General features: G+C 43.5%; 1 protein-coding gene across 1 annotated transcript in view; it reads left to right on the top strand.

The window, feature by feature from the left end:
• The window catches only part of LOC126210247 (15-hydroxyprostaglandin dehydrogenase [NAD(+)]-like), a 102,993-nt gene that overhangs the window by 29,264 nt on the left and 53,697 nt on the right, over window positions 1-20,032 (top strand). The window contains exon 2 of the mRNA XM_049939436.1: window positions 2,411-2,504. Within this exon, the coding sequence (XP_049795393.1) occupies window positions 2,412-2,504 (93 nt within the window). The 5' untranslated portion in view covers window position 2,411. The remainder of the gene's footprint in view (window positions 1-2,410; window positions 2,505-20,032) is intronic.

Here is a 20,032-nt window from a genome sequence, read left to right as displayed (position 1 = left end):
TTTTTGGTCGTTATAGTCAGTTGCAATTGTTCGTGGCGGACGTTCCCTGACGCCCGTTGAAGTTCGTTATTGGTCAATTCACTCAGTTTTTTTATTACAGAGGGCAGCTAACCCTCTGACCGAACACGCTGAGCTACCGTGCCGGCAATCCCTAGACCACGGATTCATCTTTATCGGTCTTATTTACCTTAAAAGGAATAATGTACTGTTCTGGCCTGATCCCTTTCTGCGCTGAAGCTAACAGTTATCTTGATGAATGGGAGTTTTACGATATCATTAACCACGTGCGTTTCGCTTTAACTTGTTTGTTCCATGCCATTGTCCATATTGGTAGAGACTGTTGTGTTAGTTTTCGGTACATGAGATTAAATGCAATTGCCTTATACTGATATAATATAATAATTATTTTCTGAGGATCTCATACTGTATTGTCCTGTCATTATGGATCAATCTCATGTAAGGTCCATAAAATCTGAACACCCCAGAAAGTTTTGCCATGCGACGTTTATAAGTGGAAACAACCACAATATGTCAGGAGGTTGATTTGGTTCCAAGGCAAGCAGTTATATTACAGGCAAAAGTAGCTAACTTAATTGTTTGAGAAACTCAGTAATATGATTCTGTTCAAATTTTTAACAATTTGGAGCTTTCTGTCCTATTTACTGACCTGTGTTCTTGTGCTACATCAGCTGTTAGTATTACTCAGTTTCTAGTACAGAACCGGATATAAAGTGTTTTCTCAAAATTACGGAATCAGTTAATAATCCTCTGAAAAACATCACTGGCATTTTGTTCTACTGCTTTCTTAGTAATGGGATTTATTATAACACTAATACTGTCTGCAAAATCTATTAATTCTGCTTGTTGAATATTAACTAGTATGTCATTCACATATACTCCAATGAGCCAGAACATTATGACCACCTGTTTAATAGCATGTTGTTCCACTTTTCAAACACAGTACAACATATATTCTGCTTGGAATACATTCTACCAGTCCACAACTGGATCGAAGAAGTATGTGGGACCAGATGTCTCCGCACAGGTCAAGTAACTCCAGCAAACTACAGAATGGTGGTTTACGGGCACACAGCTTGTGCCCAATATGTATTACAATAGTAACAGATCAGGGACATTTGTTGGAAAAGACATTGATGTAAGCTCACTATCTTGCTCCAGAAGCCACTGAAGTATGATTCTGATCTTGCAACATGGACATCCTGCTAGTGGATGTCATTGCCGTAGGGGAAGACTTCAAACATGAAGCAATGCAGGTTGCCTGCAATAGTGTCCACGTAGTTCATTGCTGTCATGATGCATTTGATTACCATCTCAGATCCCACGGAAGCCCAAGTCAGTGTACCCCATTGCATAATTCTGCCCTACCATCCTGCATCTGTGAGGTGATGCATGTTTTGAGCAGCCATTTGCCTTCATGCTGGCGTGTAAAGAGCCGACCATCGACTTGGTGTAACAAGAAATGCGATTCATTCGATAGGCGATACATTTCCATTAATCCAGAGTAAAAACTCAGTGATGCTCTGCCCACTACAATCATAACTGACTGCAGTGGGCAATCATAACTGTCCATGTCGTTGGGTTAACACAGGAACACGTGTGTGTGTCATTTGATGTGAAGCTCTCTATGTTCAACAAAGGCCTTTGAACGGTCTGCTCCGAAACACTTGTACCTGCACCAGCATTGCACTCTGTCGTCAGATCTGTCACAGATCGCTGCCTATCCTCGATTACACAGTGGGGGATCCTCCGACCTCTGACTTTTGTGATGAGACATGGTCGTCCAATACCATACAGCCTACTCGTTATTTCACCATCCTTCAACCACTTTCCATAGATGCTCACATCAGTAGTACGCCAACAGGTGACCAACTTCGCCGTTTCAAAGACTCCCATTTCCAGCCACAGCGCCACAACAATGTGCCCTTTGTCAAAACTGCTTATATCAACGGGTTTCCTCAACATTTGTGGCCCTTATCTTCTCTCTGACACCTGCCCATTCGTCTCTCTTCCGCTTACATTGTTTCCTTACTTCATCATGTTCCTGCAACACCGCCAAGAGGCATTCAACCTCACAGTGATCAGTGGTCACAATGTTTTGACTCATGAGTGTATAAGGAATAGGGGTGGACCCAAAATTGAACCCTGTGGCTCCCTTTGTGATTTCTCCCCAGTCACTGAAATTTTCTATCCTCCCTACTTTATTTAGCATAACTTTCTGCATTGTGTTTTGTTAAATATGATTCAAACCATTTGTGTGTAAAGTCATCAATTTCATAAAACTTGAGTTTTTCTAAGAGTGTAATGAGACCTGTCTGCTGATATTCCGGCATCCACATGAATTACAAACTACGGACAGAGGGGTTTCTGAAGAGTTGTGTTTGCATTTCAGGATGGACCCCACAGGAAAAGTAGCCCTGGTGACTGGAGCTGGGGGAGTGCTTGGGGGAGCCTTCTGCAGAGTGCTGCTCAGCGCGGGAGCCAAGGTCAGTGTCGTCAGCGTCTCGGAGGTGGCTGCTTCCAGTCTGCAAGCTCTCTGAATTCCATGAGTCACTTCTCCATTGTTCGTAGTTACTGCCTTTCACCTAATGTCTGTGCCACATCACGAACAACAACAGGGATTCCTGCCATTATGGAAATTCCACTAGGACATAGAAAAAACTGATTTGTCTAGTACATGGAGTCAATTACTGTTGGTGAGCTATGAAGGATATGATTGCTGATTGTCATAAGACACATGCAGCTAATGGCAACCACATCAGATAGGAGAAACGTTACTCTGCAATGTGAATAAACATTAGAATAAAGGATGTCCCAGGAGGAGCAGTCATTGTTAAGGGATATGACAGGAAAGCTCATTTGAAGCCAAAAACTTCATATGGACGGACATATTCTGAATGAGTTCCAACGTAGAAAACCTTTGAAGTACTCTTGTCTTGGGGCTAGTGGCACGCACATATGTATCTTGCCCACCTAACCTCTTTGATGTTTCATTCTAGCTCAACCGACCTCGTTGCTTTCAACCTCTTTGGTCAGGATGTCTTTCTGCCATTAAATTAGCTTGGTGAACGTGCAGTTGTCCATTGCGTTAAGTATCGGTCATCAGTGTTTCCATATGCACTGGCTAAAATGCCACACATCTACATCAGTGAAGATTATGCAGATATGGTGTATGTATACAGCTTCTGTGATGGTAGTGTTGCAGAATATTGTGGGCATTTTCCGACACATCTAATTCTTGATCGTAGCGTGTTTACCAGAGTATTAAGCACATTACGTGAAAATGGTATTCTTCCAAGTACCCATTTTTCTTCTAAGCATATAGTTCAACGATCTGTGCAGGAATAGCAACATATTGTTGAAATGGTGCAGCGCAGGTCTCCTACCTGCACACGGCGACTTTCTTCAGATATCAGTGTTCCACAAACACGTGTATGGTGAACGTTACATGGAGAAAACTTGTACCCATTTCAAACAGAGGCGAGTTCACAATCTCCTGATTGGCGACAATACCACATGACTTGAATTTTACCACTGGTTAAATGACAATCGTGTCTTGCTTCCATTAGTACGTTTTACTGATGAAGCCAAGTTTATCCAGAATAGGATCAACAACACACGTAATAACCATCGATGGTCGCAGGAAATTCCACATGCTGCAGTATAAATCAATTTCTAGATTAGTGTTTCAATCAATGTTTGGTGCATTACGATTGGTAGCATGTTGATACACTATGTGATCAAAAGTATCTTGACACCTGGTTGAAAATGACTTAGAAGTTCGTGGCGCCCTCCATCGGTATTGCTGGAATTTAGTATAATGTTGTCCCACCCTTAGCCTTGATGACAGCTTCCACTCTCGCAGGCATACATTCATTCAGGTGCTGGAAGGTTTCTTGCGGAAGGGGAATGATAGCCCATTCTTCACAGAGTGCTGCACTGATTGATGTAGTCGGTGAGGCCTGGCACGAAGTCGGCGTTCCAAAACATTCCAAAGGTGTTCTATAGGATTCAGGTCAGGACTCTGTGCAGGCCAGTCCATTACAGGGATGTTATTGTCGTGTAAAAATGGAAATGAGCGTACGGAATTGTGGGCCGGGAGTCCCCCATTTGGGGAAGTTTGGCCACTGAGGGCAAGTACTTATTGCATTCGACGCCACATTGGGCGACTTGCCCATCGGAGATGGGGATGAAATGATGATGAGGACAACACAACACCCAGTCCCAAAGTGGAGAAAAATCTCCTTCCCCAGCCAGGAATCGCACCCGGACCCATTGGCGTCGCATTCCACCGCGCTGGCCACTCATCTAACAGGGGCGAACATTGTCGTGTAACCACTCCGCCACAAGCCGTGCATTATGAACAGGTGCTCGATCATTTTGAAAGATGCAATCGCCACCCCCGAATTGCTCTTCAACAGTGGGAAGCAAGAAGGTGCCTAAAATATCAGTGTAGGCCTGTGCTGTGATAGTGTCACGCGAAACAACAAGGCGTGCAAGCCCCCTCCACGAAAAACACGACCGCACCATAACACCACCGCCTCCGAATTTTGCTATTGGCTCTACACACGCTGGCAGATGACGTTCACCGGGCATTAGCCATACCCACACCCTGCCATCGGATTGCCACATTGTATACCGTGATTCGTCACTCTACACAACGTTTTTCCACTGTTCAATCGTCCAATGTTTACGCTCCTTGCACCAAGCGAGGCGTCGTTTGGCATTTATCGGCGTGATGTGCTGCTTATGAGCAGCCGCTCGACCATGAAATCCAAGTTTTCTCACACCCCGCCTAACTGTCATAGTATTTGCAGTCGATCCTGATGCTGTTTGGAATTCCTGTATGATGGTCAGGATAGATGTCTGCCTATTACACGTTACGACCCTCTTCAACTGTCGGCGTTCTCTGTCAGTCAACAAACGAAGTCGGCCTGTACGCTTTTGTGCTGTACGTGTCCCTTCACTTTTCAACTTCAAAATCACATCGAAAACAGTGGACCTATGGATGTTTAGGAGTGTGGAGATCTCGTGTACAGACGTATGACACTAGTGACACCCAATCACCTGGCCACCTTCGAAATCCGTGAGTTCCGCGGTGCCCCCCATTCTGCTCTCTCGCGATGTCTAATGACTACTGAGGTCATTGACATGGAGTACCTGGCAGTAGGTGGCAGCACTACGCACCTAATATGAAAAACGTTTGTTTTTGTGGGTGTCCGGATACTTTTGATCACATAGTGTCGATCCAGTCATTTTAGAAGAGTGGACGACGGTACAGAATTAGTTAAATATTTTGAAAAATTCGTTTGTTGAACACCTTGAGGATGTTCCTTTGGCCATGTGGACTACTACATACTTCCAGTACGTCAGAGGCCCTCTATATTTTACAAGACATGTGAGAGAACATCTCAGCCGCACTAATCCTGATCGCTAGACTGGTCGTGGCAGTCCATCAAGATCGGGAGGCACTAGGCCACTATATGTTTGTTTATAGGTTTGGATGAAGGCTGAGGTATACAAACGAAAGGTGAATAAGCGAGATGAACTGCTGTGTCGCATCATGAACGCTACTGTTCTCATTAGGGAATGTGCAGAGGCTCTCAAACAATACGTGTTCTCCAAAGGGTGTACAGGTATACTGAAGGTGACTGTGAGATATTCGAACATTATTGAGAACTGTACAACAACTGTAGTGCGTCACCCACGGTAACGCTTAGAGGCGAGTGTGCGAAAAGTACGTATTATCAATTTTTACTCTGTAAAATGATTCAAATTGCTCTAAGCACTATGGGACTTAAGGGGCTCCGGAACGCCCTATACTTGGAATGTTAAAATAACGCTTATAAATTACATCTTTCCTCACAAAGTATTTGAGGTAGGAAGTTGAACTTTTTACAGATTATTTATTGGAATATGGGCTACAACTTAACACAGGGATTTTACAAAATTTTAGTTCAGTTATTAAAGATGATTTTTTTTCAATTGTAATGAAAATTCACAACATTTTTTTGCAATTTTTTATTTATATATTCAAAAATATACAGTTTTTTGGAAAAAAGGCTGTGTTAAATTATGCAGAAGGTACTGTGTAACATTTACTGAAAGTTTGCAACAAATATGTTTGGAAGATCCTTAGAAAACATGTAATTAGTATGAGAAAATAAAAGTTTTGGGAATCGAGCGACAAAGATTGGATTAACTTTTTAGTGCATTCCAGGTCCATAGGATGGACTATCTTCATCCTCCAGCTTCCTCTTGTTCCTCCTCCTGTTTACTCTTGCTTGTATTTCTAGACTCTTTACAGCCCTGTCTGCAGCCCGAAGGCGTTCCTTGTCTAAAGCAAGCATCGCTCGTACCATGTTAGAACCTATCTTCATTCCCATATTTCTAAATACCTTTGGCTTTCCAACATTTATCCTTTTCTTAAAAGCCTTCAGAGGATTTCTAATAACTTTACTTTTACTCATTATTATACTTCAACAAACAGAGACTCAAGAAACAGAATTAATTACGAATATTTTCGAGATAACGACAGAGTAAATAAACATGAAACAATCGACAATCACACCAGCGATATGTATTGAATCATCACAGGTTAGGCACAACACATACTTTATCACACATCACTAAAATGTACCTGATGAACATGGACGTTAATAAGAACACCATTTGACAGCAGTTTAACAGCGCCACAGTGGGTCACGCCCATGTAGAACACATTTCAAAAAAAAAATTTAAAAATAGTTGTAGTCTTCGGAATTGAATAAATTATATATCTATTAAAAGGTAATAGTCTGCAGATTCAGAAAACGCAAAAAAGTAAAAATTGAACTTTTCATGATTTTGAGCCTTTCCGGAGCCCCTTAAACTTCTGAGGTCATCAGTCCCCTAGAACTTAGAACTACTTAAACCTAACTAACCTAAGGACATCACACACATCCATGCCCAATGCAGGATTCGAACCAGCGACCGTAGCAATCGCGAGGTTCCTAGAACCGCTCTGGCCACCCCGGCCGGCACTCTGTAAAATGCATGTTGCAATGTCTACTGACTATTGTACACGTGTACCTGTGTAAACCTGACCATTTGTTGTGAAAAGTCCGCAACGCAGTATGCGCCAGTTATGAGCAACACCTGGTGTCAGTCAGTATTCAATCCTGCGTGTGCTGCACATACACCAATGGTACGTGAACAAGTTACAATTGCAACATTATCTCTCAGAGGATGATCCTGATTGACGGGTGGAGTTTGCAGAATGGGCTCTACATCAGTGTAACATGAATCTAGACTTCATACTACAGGTGTTGTTTAGTGGTCAAAGCTAATTTTTATGTGCAAAAGAAGTAAACAAATAGAATCATCGTTACTGGTCAGATGCAAACCCCTGATGTTTGGATCTCTGTAAAGGTGCTGGTGGTAAAAAGTGGTGGTTTCGTGTGGGATTGGGGCACAAGAATCATGGGTCCAGTGTTTATTGATGGAACTTCGGATTGGGAGAGGTATCCTAACGTGCTCCGTCATTATGTGCGTCCAACACTGTTGAACCCGCAGGGTGATTTCCCAACCTTCTTCCAACAAAACAGTGCACTTCCCCAATATTCTACTGAAATCAGTTTATGGAGGTCACCGAATAGGTAGGAGGGATCATATCGAATGGCCACCATGGTCACCTGATCGTACATATCCTTACTTTTATCTGTGCGAACATTTTAAATCAATTGTCTATGAGGTAAAAATCCAGTGTATTGAGGAAACATGTGCCTCTGTTGACCGACAGATCCTGCAACGTGTGCAGTAGGACTGGCAAAAAACTCCGATTGTCTCTCCAACGCAATGGACGCCATATTAAGAATATGCTGTAATATCTTCTGGTAAACCTTCCGGGATGTAAGGTCGTGGTCCATGAAACTCTTCAGCTCCTAACGTTTCGTCCAGAGCTGCGCTGGACATCTTCAGGGGGGTGTTTCTCCTCCGGTGAGTCTTGCCGGTGTTTCACTGGAGGAGAAACACCCCTCTGAAAATGTCCAGCGCAGCTCTGGACGAAACGTTAGGAGCTGAAGAGTTTCATGGACCACGACCTTACATCCCGGAAGGTTTACCAGAGGATATGTCATCCGGTTGTGAAAGCCTTCATACTATGAATATGCTGTAATGCCGACTCTGACAAATTCCCTAAACTTTAACAAGCCGGAACTACTATACAAATGATGATATCTGAAAACAGATTTCACATGTGTATTCCTGAGAAACAGACAATTCAAAATAATGTGCCACATGACGCGCTTCCGATTTGAAACATGTAATCCAAATCCATGATGGCGGATTTCAAGATGGCCGCCTTTGTCGCCATAGCTTTTATAAGTTGCGCCCCCACTTACAGATAAAACGGTTCAAATGGCTCTGAGCACTATGGGACTTAACGTCTGAGATCATCAGTCCCCTAGAACTTAGAACTACTTAAACCTAACTAACCCTAAGGACATCACACACATCCATGCCCGAGGCAGGATTCGAACCTGCGACCGTAGCGGTCGCGCGGTTCCTGACTGAAGCGCCTAGAACCGCTCGGCCACACTGCCCGGCCACTTACAGATACACCATACCAGAAGCCATTATGATTCCTCACACATTTCGGCTTTTGTAGGTGTGTATCCAGACTTTTGCCTCACCCTGAAGTTTTTGTACCTCTCTCTCGTGGCTAGTGGTCTTCATAACAGAGACCAGCCCTGCTGTGGTAACAATCCTACGTCCATTGCGGTGGCTACTGCTGTGCCGTGCTGTTTTCTGCTGCAGTTGTCTGCCTTTGCTATGCAACCCACTTGCGTGTCCGTTTATACGCACCTGAATGTGTCAACATGGGCACCTTGCAGCCCATGGAAGCTAATGCAATCTTTCTGGTGACCTACATATCATTTCTTATAACTTTTACATTGAAACTTAGACCACTATGTTACAGAACATCTGAAAATATTGTAAAAAATAAGCTTTGAGGATTTGTCTTCCACACACTGAATCATTTGTTACTCTATTTTTGGCCAATAATCTGTATTGCTGTTTTGGAGCATTCCATGTACTTTATAACTATCTTGTAGAATAAAAGCTTACTGGTCTGTAATAAAATTTCTCTCTTTCCCAACTTTCGTTTCACTGTGCAGGGGCCGGCCGAAGTGGCCGTGCGGTTAAAGGCGCTGCAGTCTGGAACCGCAAGACCGCTACGGTCGCAGGTTCGAATCCTGCCTCGGGCATGGATGTTTGTGATGTCCTTAGGTTAGTTAGGTTTAACTAGTTCTAAGTTCTAGGGGACTAATGACCTCAGCAGTTGAGTCCCATAGTGCTCAGAGCCATTTTTGAACTGTGCAGGGTCCACTGTTTTTCATGTTAGGCAAAAATTATTTTACTTAAATGTGTCACCGGATGCCATTTCTGTGCCAGTTAACCCAAGGGAGGGAAGTCATGCTTGCTACACTCTGCAAATTTTGTAAACTTTGTTCTTTGTGTTATTGTACTTTAGCTATTCGAGTATCATATTTTCTTTGGCGGAGGTAGTGACGAGCCTACCATTTGCTTAAATGATCATAGAAAAGCACCTAAAAACCAAACTCATGTTGGCCATCGAGTCAGACCAATGGTTATCAGTCTGTGTGTGTGTGGCTAAAACATTTATTTCAGCACGATAGTACGCAAATCACCACTCTCCTGCGACACTGTGTTATTCTAAGCAACCTCCCAACAAGGGAACCTCCCCATCGCACCCCCCTCAGATTTAGTTATAAGTTGGCACAGTAGATAGGCCTTGAGAAACTGAACACAGATCAATCGAGAAAACAGGAAGAAGTTGTGTGGAACTATGAAAAAAATAAGCAAAATATACAAACTGAGTAGTCCATGTTCAAGATAGGCAACATTAAGGAGAGCACCAGCTAAGTGGTCCTGTGGTTAGCGTGAGCAGCTGTGGAACGAGAGGTCCTTGGTTCAAGTCTTCCCTCGAGTGAAAATTTCAATTTTTTATTTTCTATCAAAGTTCAGACACACACACACATTCAACTTCGCTCTCCAAAGTTCCAGGACATGTTCAGATTTGCTTGGACATATGCAGGATTTGACGGTGTACACACGGAAAAATTTGAAAACGTTAAAAACATATGTTTTGACAGAGCACAGGGAAAAATGTGCGACTGTGAAACTGTTGCATTCATTTGTTGCAGTTTATGAGACAAACTCTTGTGATTTCATCACTTTTTTCGGAGTGATTATCACATCCACAAGAAAACCTAAATCGGGCAAGGTAGAAGAATCTTTTTACCCATTCGCCAAGTTTACAAGTTAGGTGGGTCGACAACATATTCCTATCATGTGTCGTATAGAATATATCAGACGTGTTTTCCTGTGGAGGAATCGGTTGACCTATGACCTTGCGATCAAATGTTTTCGGTTCCCATTGGAGAGGCACGTCCTCTAGTCTACTAATCGCACGGTTTTGCGGTGCGGTCGCAAAACACAGACACTAAACTTATTACAGTGAACAGAGACGTCAATGAACGAACGCGAAAATAAAGAAAGTAAACTTTTCACTCGAGGGAAGACTTTAACCAAGGACCTCTCATTCCACAGCTGCTCACGCTAACCACGAAACCACGGCGCTCCTGAGCTCACATTATCCTTGATGTTGCATATCTTTGGCATGGACTACTCAGTTTGCATATTTTACTTATTTTTTTCATAGTTCCACACAACTTCTTCCTATTTTCTCGATTGATCTGTGTTCAGTTTTTCAAGGCCTATCCACTGTACCAACTTATAACTAAATCTGAGGGGGGTGCGATGGGGAGGTTCCCTTGTAAGATTCAAATGCAACTGCAAGCAACTCACAAAGGCAACAGTTAGGCTCCAGGATTTACGTATTAGAAGAGTATGCCACTTGCAGGCAATGACACATTGAGGATCCTTCAAAAATGCACTACTCTTGGTACAATTTGTTATAATTAAATTTTAGTTAGTAACAAAACTTAGATTAAAGCTTTTAGCAAATGGCAACATTCTGGGATTGTCCATCAAACAGTTGTTGTTCGTTTAGTGCCGAGAGTAGCGCTAGCGCTAACGTTAACATTAGCGGTAAATATGAAGGTAGGGATGTGGTGGTTCCCGTCCCATCATGTCAATTTTTTTTTTCTGGCGTTCGCGTTTTAATAGGTTCTGATGCTTTCTTATTAGTTTAATATAAGTATGTACTGTAACATTCGATGTTATGTAAATGTATGTGCACCCTTTTTTGAGGAGTGAGTTTGTTCGATTGGCTTAATCTACAGGACAGCTTGCACTACTTGCAGTAAGATATTTTCCCCCTTCTTTTTAATTTCGTAATTCACATATTGTAAAGATTCTGCTACTGGCTAGGAACAGTGATCAAGTAACAATGACCTTAGGGTATCACTAAAATGTGGGAATGATGAAATAATATTTATCTTATGTGGAGAACTATTGTAAATTTGTATCGCAATATTTGTAATGAAAATTTTATAAGCCTTAGTCATTATTGATGGAACATGGTACTTTCCTTTTTCCCTTAAAACATGTACACAGATATTGAAGTTTTGATTTATTTATACTACAGGTAGAACAAAGTGACTACCATATGGTCAATGGAGGAAATGTGCATTTTAGTAGAGGTAACATGGAAGTCTTACACGCACCCGATTCGTAAACAGTGTGATTTAAGAAGAGTAACATCTCACAACTGTCGCTGCAGCGCGTTGCGATTGCGTACACAATGTTGGGGCACACGTACCGTACGGCAGGTCACATCGTTCCTGGGCGTTCAGCAGCTCGTTGAAATGGGCACGCTCAACGTTGGCGTTCGACAGCATGGTCCGTGTGCCGATGGCTTTCCGCAATGCGCAGATACCTGCGTGTGCACAAGTGTTTTAGTAGCTCGTGTACTCAAAAATGGTTCAAATGGCTCTGAGCACTATGGGACTCAACTGCTGTGGTCATAAGTCCCCTAGAACTTAGAACTACTTAAACCTAACTAACCTAAGGACAGCACACAACAACCAGCCATCACGAGGCAGAGAAAATCCCTGACCCCGCCGGGAATCGAACCCGGGAACCCGGGCGTGGGAAGCGAGAACGCTACCGCACGACCACGAGATGCGGGCAGCTCGTGTACTGTACAAATTGGATCCTGAACGCTTCATGTGGCTGAGGACAAACCATTTGGAGCACAATTGGGGTGTAGGACATTGTGACCTATAATGTGATTAAAATTACTTTGTAAAAAAATGGAAATGTCGTGTGGCTAGGGCCTCCCGTCGGGTAAACCATTCACCTGGTGTAAGTCTTTCGAGTTGACGCCACTTCAGCGACTTGTATGTGGATGGTGATGAAATGATGATGATAAGGACAATTTAATAAGTGGAGTCCTTAGCGGTATATGTAATGCTTTGCTGGCACAGGGAATTTTTCCAGACTTATTGAAAATAAGACCAATCTCATTGCTGACTTCATTTTCTGAAATATTCGAAAAAGTTATGTATTCAAGAGTAGTCTCACATTTAAGTGAAAATAATTTATTCAGCATGTTACTGCTCGGATTCCGGAAGGGTTACTCGACTGAGAATGCTATCTACACATTTATCCATCAATTAGTGCGAGCCCTAAATAACAAATTATCGTCAGTTGGTATTTTTTGTGACCTCTCCAAGGCATTTGACTGTGTGGGTCATGTCACACTCGAAAAACTCAGGTTTTATGGAATTGAAGGATATACACGCAGCTGGTTTGAATCATACTTAATGAACAGAAAGCAACAAGTTGTGCTGAGTAGCACAAATAATGTTGGGAGGGTGGTAAATTCTAGTGAATGGGGAGCTATCACAAAGGGAGCCCCACATGGTTGGATTTTAGTTCCTCTGCTGTTCCTTATTCATGTGAATGCCCTCACTTAACGTCCACCAAGCAGATCTAGTACTTTTTGCAGATGACACGAGTATTATAATAAATCCCATTCCAGATAAAGCAGCTGAAGATATTGTTAAGGATGTCTTTCAAAGAATTATTAAGTGGTCCTCAGAAAGTGCACTCTACCTTAATTTTGAAAAAACTCACTATATCCAGTTCTGTACACCGAATAGAGTCATACCGGCAATCAATGTAGCATATGAACAGGGGTCAGTTTGAGAGGTGGCATGAGCCCCCTCTCATATTTCTATCTTACGATTCTCCTCTCTAGTTGCATGCGGTGGAGGGTTGCTTTTCCTTAACACGCGTACTTCCCACGCAGCGTCTCTCGTCACCCGGGTGGGCCGGTGACAGGCGGGCTCTGTGGAACTGGAGAGAGTTAAGCCGACGTGTGTGAGGCAGTCGAGTGAATGCTTTTCAGACGCCGACATTGTCAAGAGACACGCCCGCTGGGGTGTGAAGTAGCGGCTGGGCTAGAGGTTCCGTTACTTCAGAGAAACTTTGCGAAAACACTTTCTGGCGGGCTACCAGCGAGGCGTGGGAATGACTTGTGTACCCACGCAGTTGTGGCGGGAAAATTCCCGCACTTTCTGCAAAATCAGCACAGAAATTGGCGCCAAGAATCTCCATTGGTGGAATGGTAGTGCTCCGGCAATGGAGTGGAATTTCCGCCGGTTTTCGTGTTGCTGATTGGAACGTAACCACGACCACTGTCGTGGGGGCGGGAAGGTTGTGTGTTCGGCCTGTACGGGTGCTCTGGGTAGTCGGCAGTCGCCTTTCGGACGAGGACGTCGGAGCAACCAGCCCTCGCCTGCGGTACGCCAGATCGTGTTCTGGGAGATAAGAAGACTGTTGGTAATGTACGTCCGCAGCACCGGCAGATAGGGATTTTCCTAGGTGATAATCAGAGCTCAGCAGAGCGCGCCTGTTCATCCTTTTCTAACTTTGTTCAGTTTCGAGTAGCAGCAATTACTATTGGGTTAGCTGTGTGTCTCTCTTGAGATTTGAGTGGAAAGGAATTGGCTCCACATACCACTTCGTCTTAAACCTCACGATCTAAGTTAGGGACAACTTCACCTTTACTGTGTTTGTATGAATCTCCAATTTTAGCCAATTTGATGTTTTATATTTCCTGTGTCTCTTTTACTATTCTGCGTTTAATCTTAATAAATCATATTGTTATTTTGGACAGAACTTTCTTTCTGTTAATCAATAGAGCAACCCTATCATTCCTCACTATGCTAATGAAACCTTTGTTTATTTAACTTATTTATCAAATTAAATTATTGCAGGTGCCAAACTCTCTTCTACTCCACTAGCAGGGTTGATTAGAGTCAGTTCGCGTATTTGTTTTATCCTTGTGCAACAGCAAAAGTCGGAGTTAGAATAGGGGGGGCTTAGAGCATGATTTACACATGTGGATTCTAGTAGAATTTAGTGATAAATACACTACTAGCCCCGGCACCTCGCATAATATGGCGACCCTTGGCCTCGGATCTTTCCTGTGAATCTCTGATAAACAAACAGGATTCTTAGTAGGAACATTCAATTTTTTTTTCTCTCTATTTTTTTTAATGATTAATACCCAAGTTTTTTTTGGTAGTTCCGCGTTTAGTTTTAAGTAGCGGCGCATGACTACAGTTTTTGTTTTCAGTGTATATATTTTTTGTTCATTGTTTTTTTTGTGTTTCGCTGATGTGGTGTCTGTACCGCATCGCACTTTGTCGGATTTGTGTGCGGTTTCTGTACCACATCAAATTGTGTTTGTGATTACAGCGTTGGAACAGCGTTGTTGAAATTTTATGTTTATGTGTAAAAAATATATGGAGTAGATTAATTTTATTGTGCATTTTAGATGAATTTGTTTTTATGAATGATAACGAGAAGTATGGCACGACTATTATCGGGCGAAGCTAAAACAAAAGAGGATAGCATAATGGATAAGGGGCAGTTTACTGACGGGAATAGGTTCGGAGATGAGATGGGCACATTTTTAGCAGGACAGGACGCCAGGGGCATTGATGAGGAAGGTGATTTGGACGCGATCTCAGAGCAGCGTTGCGGCCGTGATTATGATAGTGAAGTAGAGGATGAAACAGAGACAGGCACACAGGTCGAGACGGTAGCAGAAGTTTATAGTCAAACGAACGAGTGCAGACAGAGGCCAGCTCGGTCACGTCAGAGCTCTAGCGCCCAGGTGTCCAGAGTTACATCGCCCATGTTTGAAGAGGATCAAGAAGATGACGTAAACCCAATACTGAGCTTCCTACGATCAATGAAAGAAGAAGCTGACGAACAGCGTAAGAAGCAGGAAGAAGCTGACGAACAGCGTAAGAAGGAGAAGGAAGAAGAGGAGAAACAACGTAAGAAGGAGAAGGAAGAAGAGGAGAAACAACGTAAGAAGGAGAAGGAAGAAGCTGACGAACAGCGTAAGAGGGAGAAGGAAGAAGAGGAGAAACAACGTAAGAAGGAGAAGGAAGAAGCTGACGAACAGCGTAAGAAGGAGAAGGAAGAAGAGGAGAAACAACGTAAGAAGGAGAAGGAAGAAGCTGACGAACAGCGTAAGAAGGAGAAGGAAGAAGAGGAGAAACAACGTAAGAAGGAGAAGGAAGAAGAGGAGAAACAACGTAAGAAGGAGAAGGAAGAAGCTGACGAACAGCGTAAGAAGGACACGGAGGCAATAATTTCGCATATAGGGGAAATTCGTGGGGAATTATTAACAATAAAGAAAGAATGTGGAGAAGCAAAACAAATGTCAACGGTAGCACAAAAAGTAGCAGGCCTTGCCAAAACTGCAGCAACAGGGGCAATGAAAGTCGCGGAAGCAACTTCTAAACTCGCAGGGCGCTTGCGACGTACAACACAATCCCACTCAAAATCCCTAGCATTCTTAAAAACTCAAGGTAATATCGCGGTTGCGAACTCCACGAAACGAATGGAAGAAGTAGAGAGTTGGATAGCAAAACTAGAGCAAAACGGGCACACGAGCACTGCGCGTTCGGATACCCATGATGGAGTACACAGAATTGTGTCTCCGAGGAAAAGCCCGCCGTGCTCTAGCCCAGTGACAGAGTGCGGAACTAACAATGCACACGCAGAAACAGCAAGTAATAGCTCCAATAATTATAGCCCACTTAGGAGAGTGAATTCTGAGTGCCACTTCCACTGTGATACAGAGGTTGCACATCACAGTTATCAGCAAGATAGAACAGGACACTCAGCAGACGTGCAAGTATCGGAAACGAGTGACAACACCAGTGCGAGGATCAGACAGGATTTTGATCACAATCACTTCCTGTCGATACTGAAATTCCAGAAGTTCAAAGAAAATGGAGGGTCGATGCATCCGAAGAGCTGGGTGATGCAGTTTACAAATTCATTACCGGCATCATGGCCAACCCAGGCAAAATTAGAATTCATGTGTGGACACATCGAAGGCCAAGCCGCGGAAAAGATGCGGGGTGTGGCAGTGACGTGTCGGACTTATCAGGAATTTGTTGGTGCATTCCTGCGGACCTACTGGTCAAAGGAAACGCAAGATAGGATTAAAGAGGAAATAATATTTTGTCCTGAACTGGAAGTGTCCGGGCATAGGAGCGCAACCAAATTTCTTGATGATTTACTCAAGAAGAATCAATTTTTAGATAGTCCATATAGTAACGGAGAAATCATTAAATTTTGCTTTTCCAAATTGCCAGTTAGGTACCAACAGACACTTGTCGGCAAGTGTGGAGCTGACATAGAAGCATTCAAGATTCTATTGCGCGAACTCGAAGTAGTCTTTGATAAACAAGACGCAAAGGACAGGAAGAAGGGGCAAAGTAACAAATACCACCGGCCAGGAACAGAAGACGACAGCAGATTGCATAATCGCACTGGTCAGTTAGGAAACCAGGGTTACGGAAGTCAAGGTTACGCTATTCAAGGTTATGGAAACCAAAGACACGGAAACCAGAACGTCAGGGAGCAGGGTCAATCTAGACAAGGAATCTGGGATAGAAGGAATAACGAACGGCAAAGCGACCGTAATTGGAGAGAGCGAAACCAAGGACAACGGTGGAACCAGGAGATTGAAACCAGACCCGCAAATCCTAATGCACGTCAGAGGAGGGGGAGCCTAACTAGGGATTGACGCCAGACTAGTGCGAACACAGGCCGCCGGAATTTCGCACGTAATCTCGGACCTGGCCAACTACGGATGATACATTACGAAGATTTATCAGAAATCCTGCTCGAGGAACATAAAGCAACTCCTCGACATGATCGGCAGCCTCTTATCACAGTAGCAATAGCTGAAAAGAGTCTGAATGCGATAATAGATAGTGGAAGCTACATAACAGCAATATCTGAGGCAGCATACAAGAGGTGCTCTCAGGAGATGGACTGGCCTGTCCTATCGGTTAAGAAAACCAAAATAAAAGGGGCATTAGCGGGTAAATGTACGGAGGTCACCCAACAAACAAGACTGGAATTCTCCTGCCAAGGACACAAAATAGAGTCTAACTTCTGGATCGTGCCAAATCTGGCGATCGACATGATAATAGGAACGGACTTCCTAAATGAACATGAAGCGATAGTTGATCTAGGACGAGGTGAAGTGGTTTTGAGGAAAGGGAATCCCGTCCACATTAAGTTCGACGATCAGCTGATCCCAGCTCAACTACCGTCTAACTGTGTTCGGATAAACTATGCGTGTCTGAAAGACAGAAAGGAAGAACAGGACGACGTTGCGGATAGGGGAGAGGACACGGATGAGAATGAAGTCGGAATAATGGGAGAAATAAAGGAGAAAATAGGAGAAAAAGTGGAAGCAATAAAGAATATAAGGGGCGAACACCGCAAAGAACTTCATAAATTACTAGTAGAACATGCGGAGGTCTTCCTTCCCAAGACAGGATCAATAAAGAACTTCCAATATGAATTTCGTGTACGTCCGCACAACCAGTTTCGTGTGCCACCCTATCCAATCCCCTTGGCATATCGACAGAAAGTAGCAGCTGAAATTACGCGAATGCTGAGTGAAGGAATAATAGAACCTACGGCTTCAGCCTATAATAACCCGTTAAGAGTAGTCGAGAAGGCAGATGGTAGTATTCGTTTAGTCTTGGACTCGCGACAAATTAATACCATAATAGAACCCGAAACAGACAGACCGGAACGATTAGAGGAACTCTTACAAAACTTCCATGGAATATCAATCTTCTCATCAGTTGATCTAAAATCGAGTTTCTGGCAGATCGAGCTCCATCCAAATTGCAGACAGTACACAGCCTTTTTAGCATTTGGAAGATGTTACCGGTTTCGTCGTCTACCATTTGGTTTGAACGTTTCATCTGCCGCATTCATTCGGGGGCTGGACGGCATACTAAGCGATAATTTGAAACGTCATGTCACCAGCTATGTGGACGATTTGCTGATCGCGGAGAAATCTTGGGGAGAGCACAATGCGGTCCTCGGTGAACTCCTAGCGACATTCAAGGAATACGGTGTGACTATCAATATCGAAAAATCGAATTTTGGGACGTCCTCTGTGAAATTTCTAGGACATATCATCACGGGTGAGGGCATTGCGCCAAATCCCGAAAAGATCGAAGCGATTGAAAAGTTTCCCATTCCTACGACAAAGAAGCAGTTAAGGGGGTTCTTGGGGATCATAAATTTTTACAACCGCTTTATACATGTCAAAACTCAGAGCAGTCCTCGGTTGCATCAACTTACAGGAAAGAAGATTCCTTGGGAATGGGATGAGGCGGCCGAATCCGAATGGAAAACATTAAAATTCGCATTATTACAAGCACCCATCCTATCACACCCTAATTTAGCTGAAGAGCTTTGCATAGTAACGGACAGTTCATACTCCGGTCTGGGTGTCATGGTGTTCCAAGACTATGTACATGAAGGAAACAGGGTGTGGAAGACAATTGCGTTTGCTAGCAGAGTACTAGCCAAGAGTGAGAGGAATTACTCAGTAACCGAGTTAGAGGCGCTGGCTATTGTATGGGCGTTTGAAAAATTCAGATACCTTCTGTTTGGTCGCCAGACGAAAGTCTACACAGACCACAAGGCACTCGAGTTCTTGATGACTGCAAAGCTTAATCACAGGCGGCTCATTAGGTGGGCATCATATCTACAGCAGTACAACTTTTCGATAGAATATATCCCCGGCAGTCAGAACATTATTGCAGACGCCTTATCACGGTCACCGATCGGATTTGAGCACAACATGGAAGAAGATCTAGAGGAAAATCACTACTGCCTTTACTATATGCAGAAAGTAGCCTTTGAGAATTTTATTACCTGTAGTATGCAGGACATCAAGAAGGAGCAAGACAAGGACCCTGCCCTAGTGTTATTGAAGCAGAAATGGATAGACAGAAGACACGCCACCATCAGGCAGTTCTACCTCTTGCGTAAAGGCATAATTTTCCACCGAAATTATACCAATGACACTGAATGGGGGGTATGCATCCCTGAACACCTAATAAACAAGGTTATATGGCATACTCACCTTAGCTATGGACACTTCGGACCACGCAAGTGCAATCTCAAGATAAGGACCATGTGTTACTTTCGAAACATGGAGCGTCGAATTCGGAGGGTACTGTCGGTGTGTAAAGACTGCCAAAAGGCTAAGCACACCACTGTGAGCATGCAGGCACCATTATACCCAATCGTACCGACCAAATTAAGACAATTAGCAGCAACAGATTTGATGGGACCTTTGCCAAGAACAAGAAGAGGATATACTTACGTATTAGTGTTTGTTGAACTAACGTCCAAATACGTTACCTTTACGCCACTGAAGAGGGCGACAGGACGAACTGTATCACGAGCCCTCATCCGGGATTTCCTACCACAGGTTGGTCATGTGAGTAGAATCATTTCTGATAACGGGCCACAGTTTAAGTCAAAAACATGGAAGGAGACGTTGCGTCGATGTAAAATTGATCCCATTTTTATATCTTCACACCATCCGAGCTCGAATGCTGCAGAACGGGTTATTAAAGAACTCGGAAACTTGTGCCGGTTGTACTGTAACAAACAGCACACGACA

This window comes from Schistocerca nitens, chromosome 10 (genome assembly GCF_023898315.1).
Source record: "Schistocerca nitens isolate TAMUIC-IGC-003100 chromosome 10, iqSchNite1.1, whole genome shotgun sequence".
Classification (NCBI taxonomy): Eukaryota; Metazoa; Arthropoda; class Insecta; order Orthoptera; family Acrididae; genus Schistocerca; species Schistocerca nitens.
This window is presented reverse-complemented; position numbering and strand designations above follow the sequence as displayed.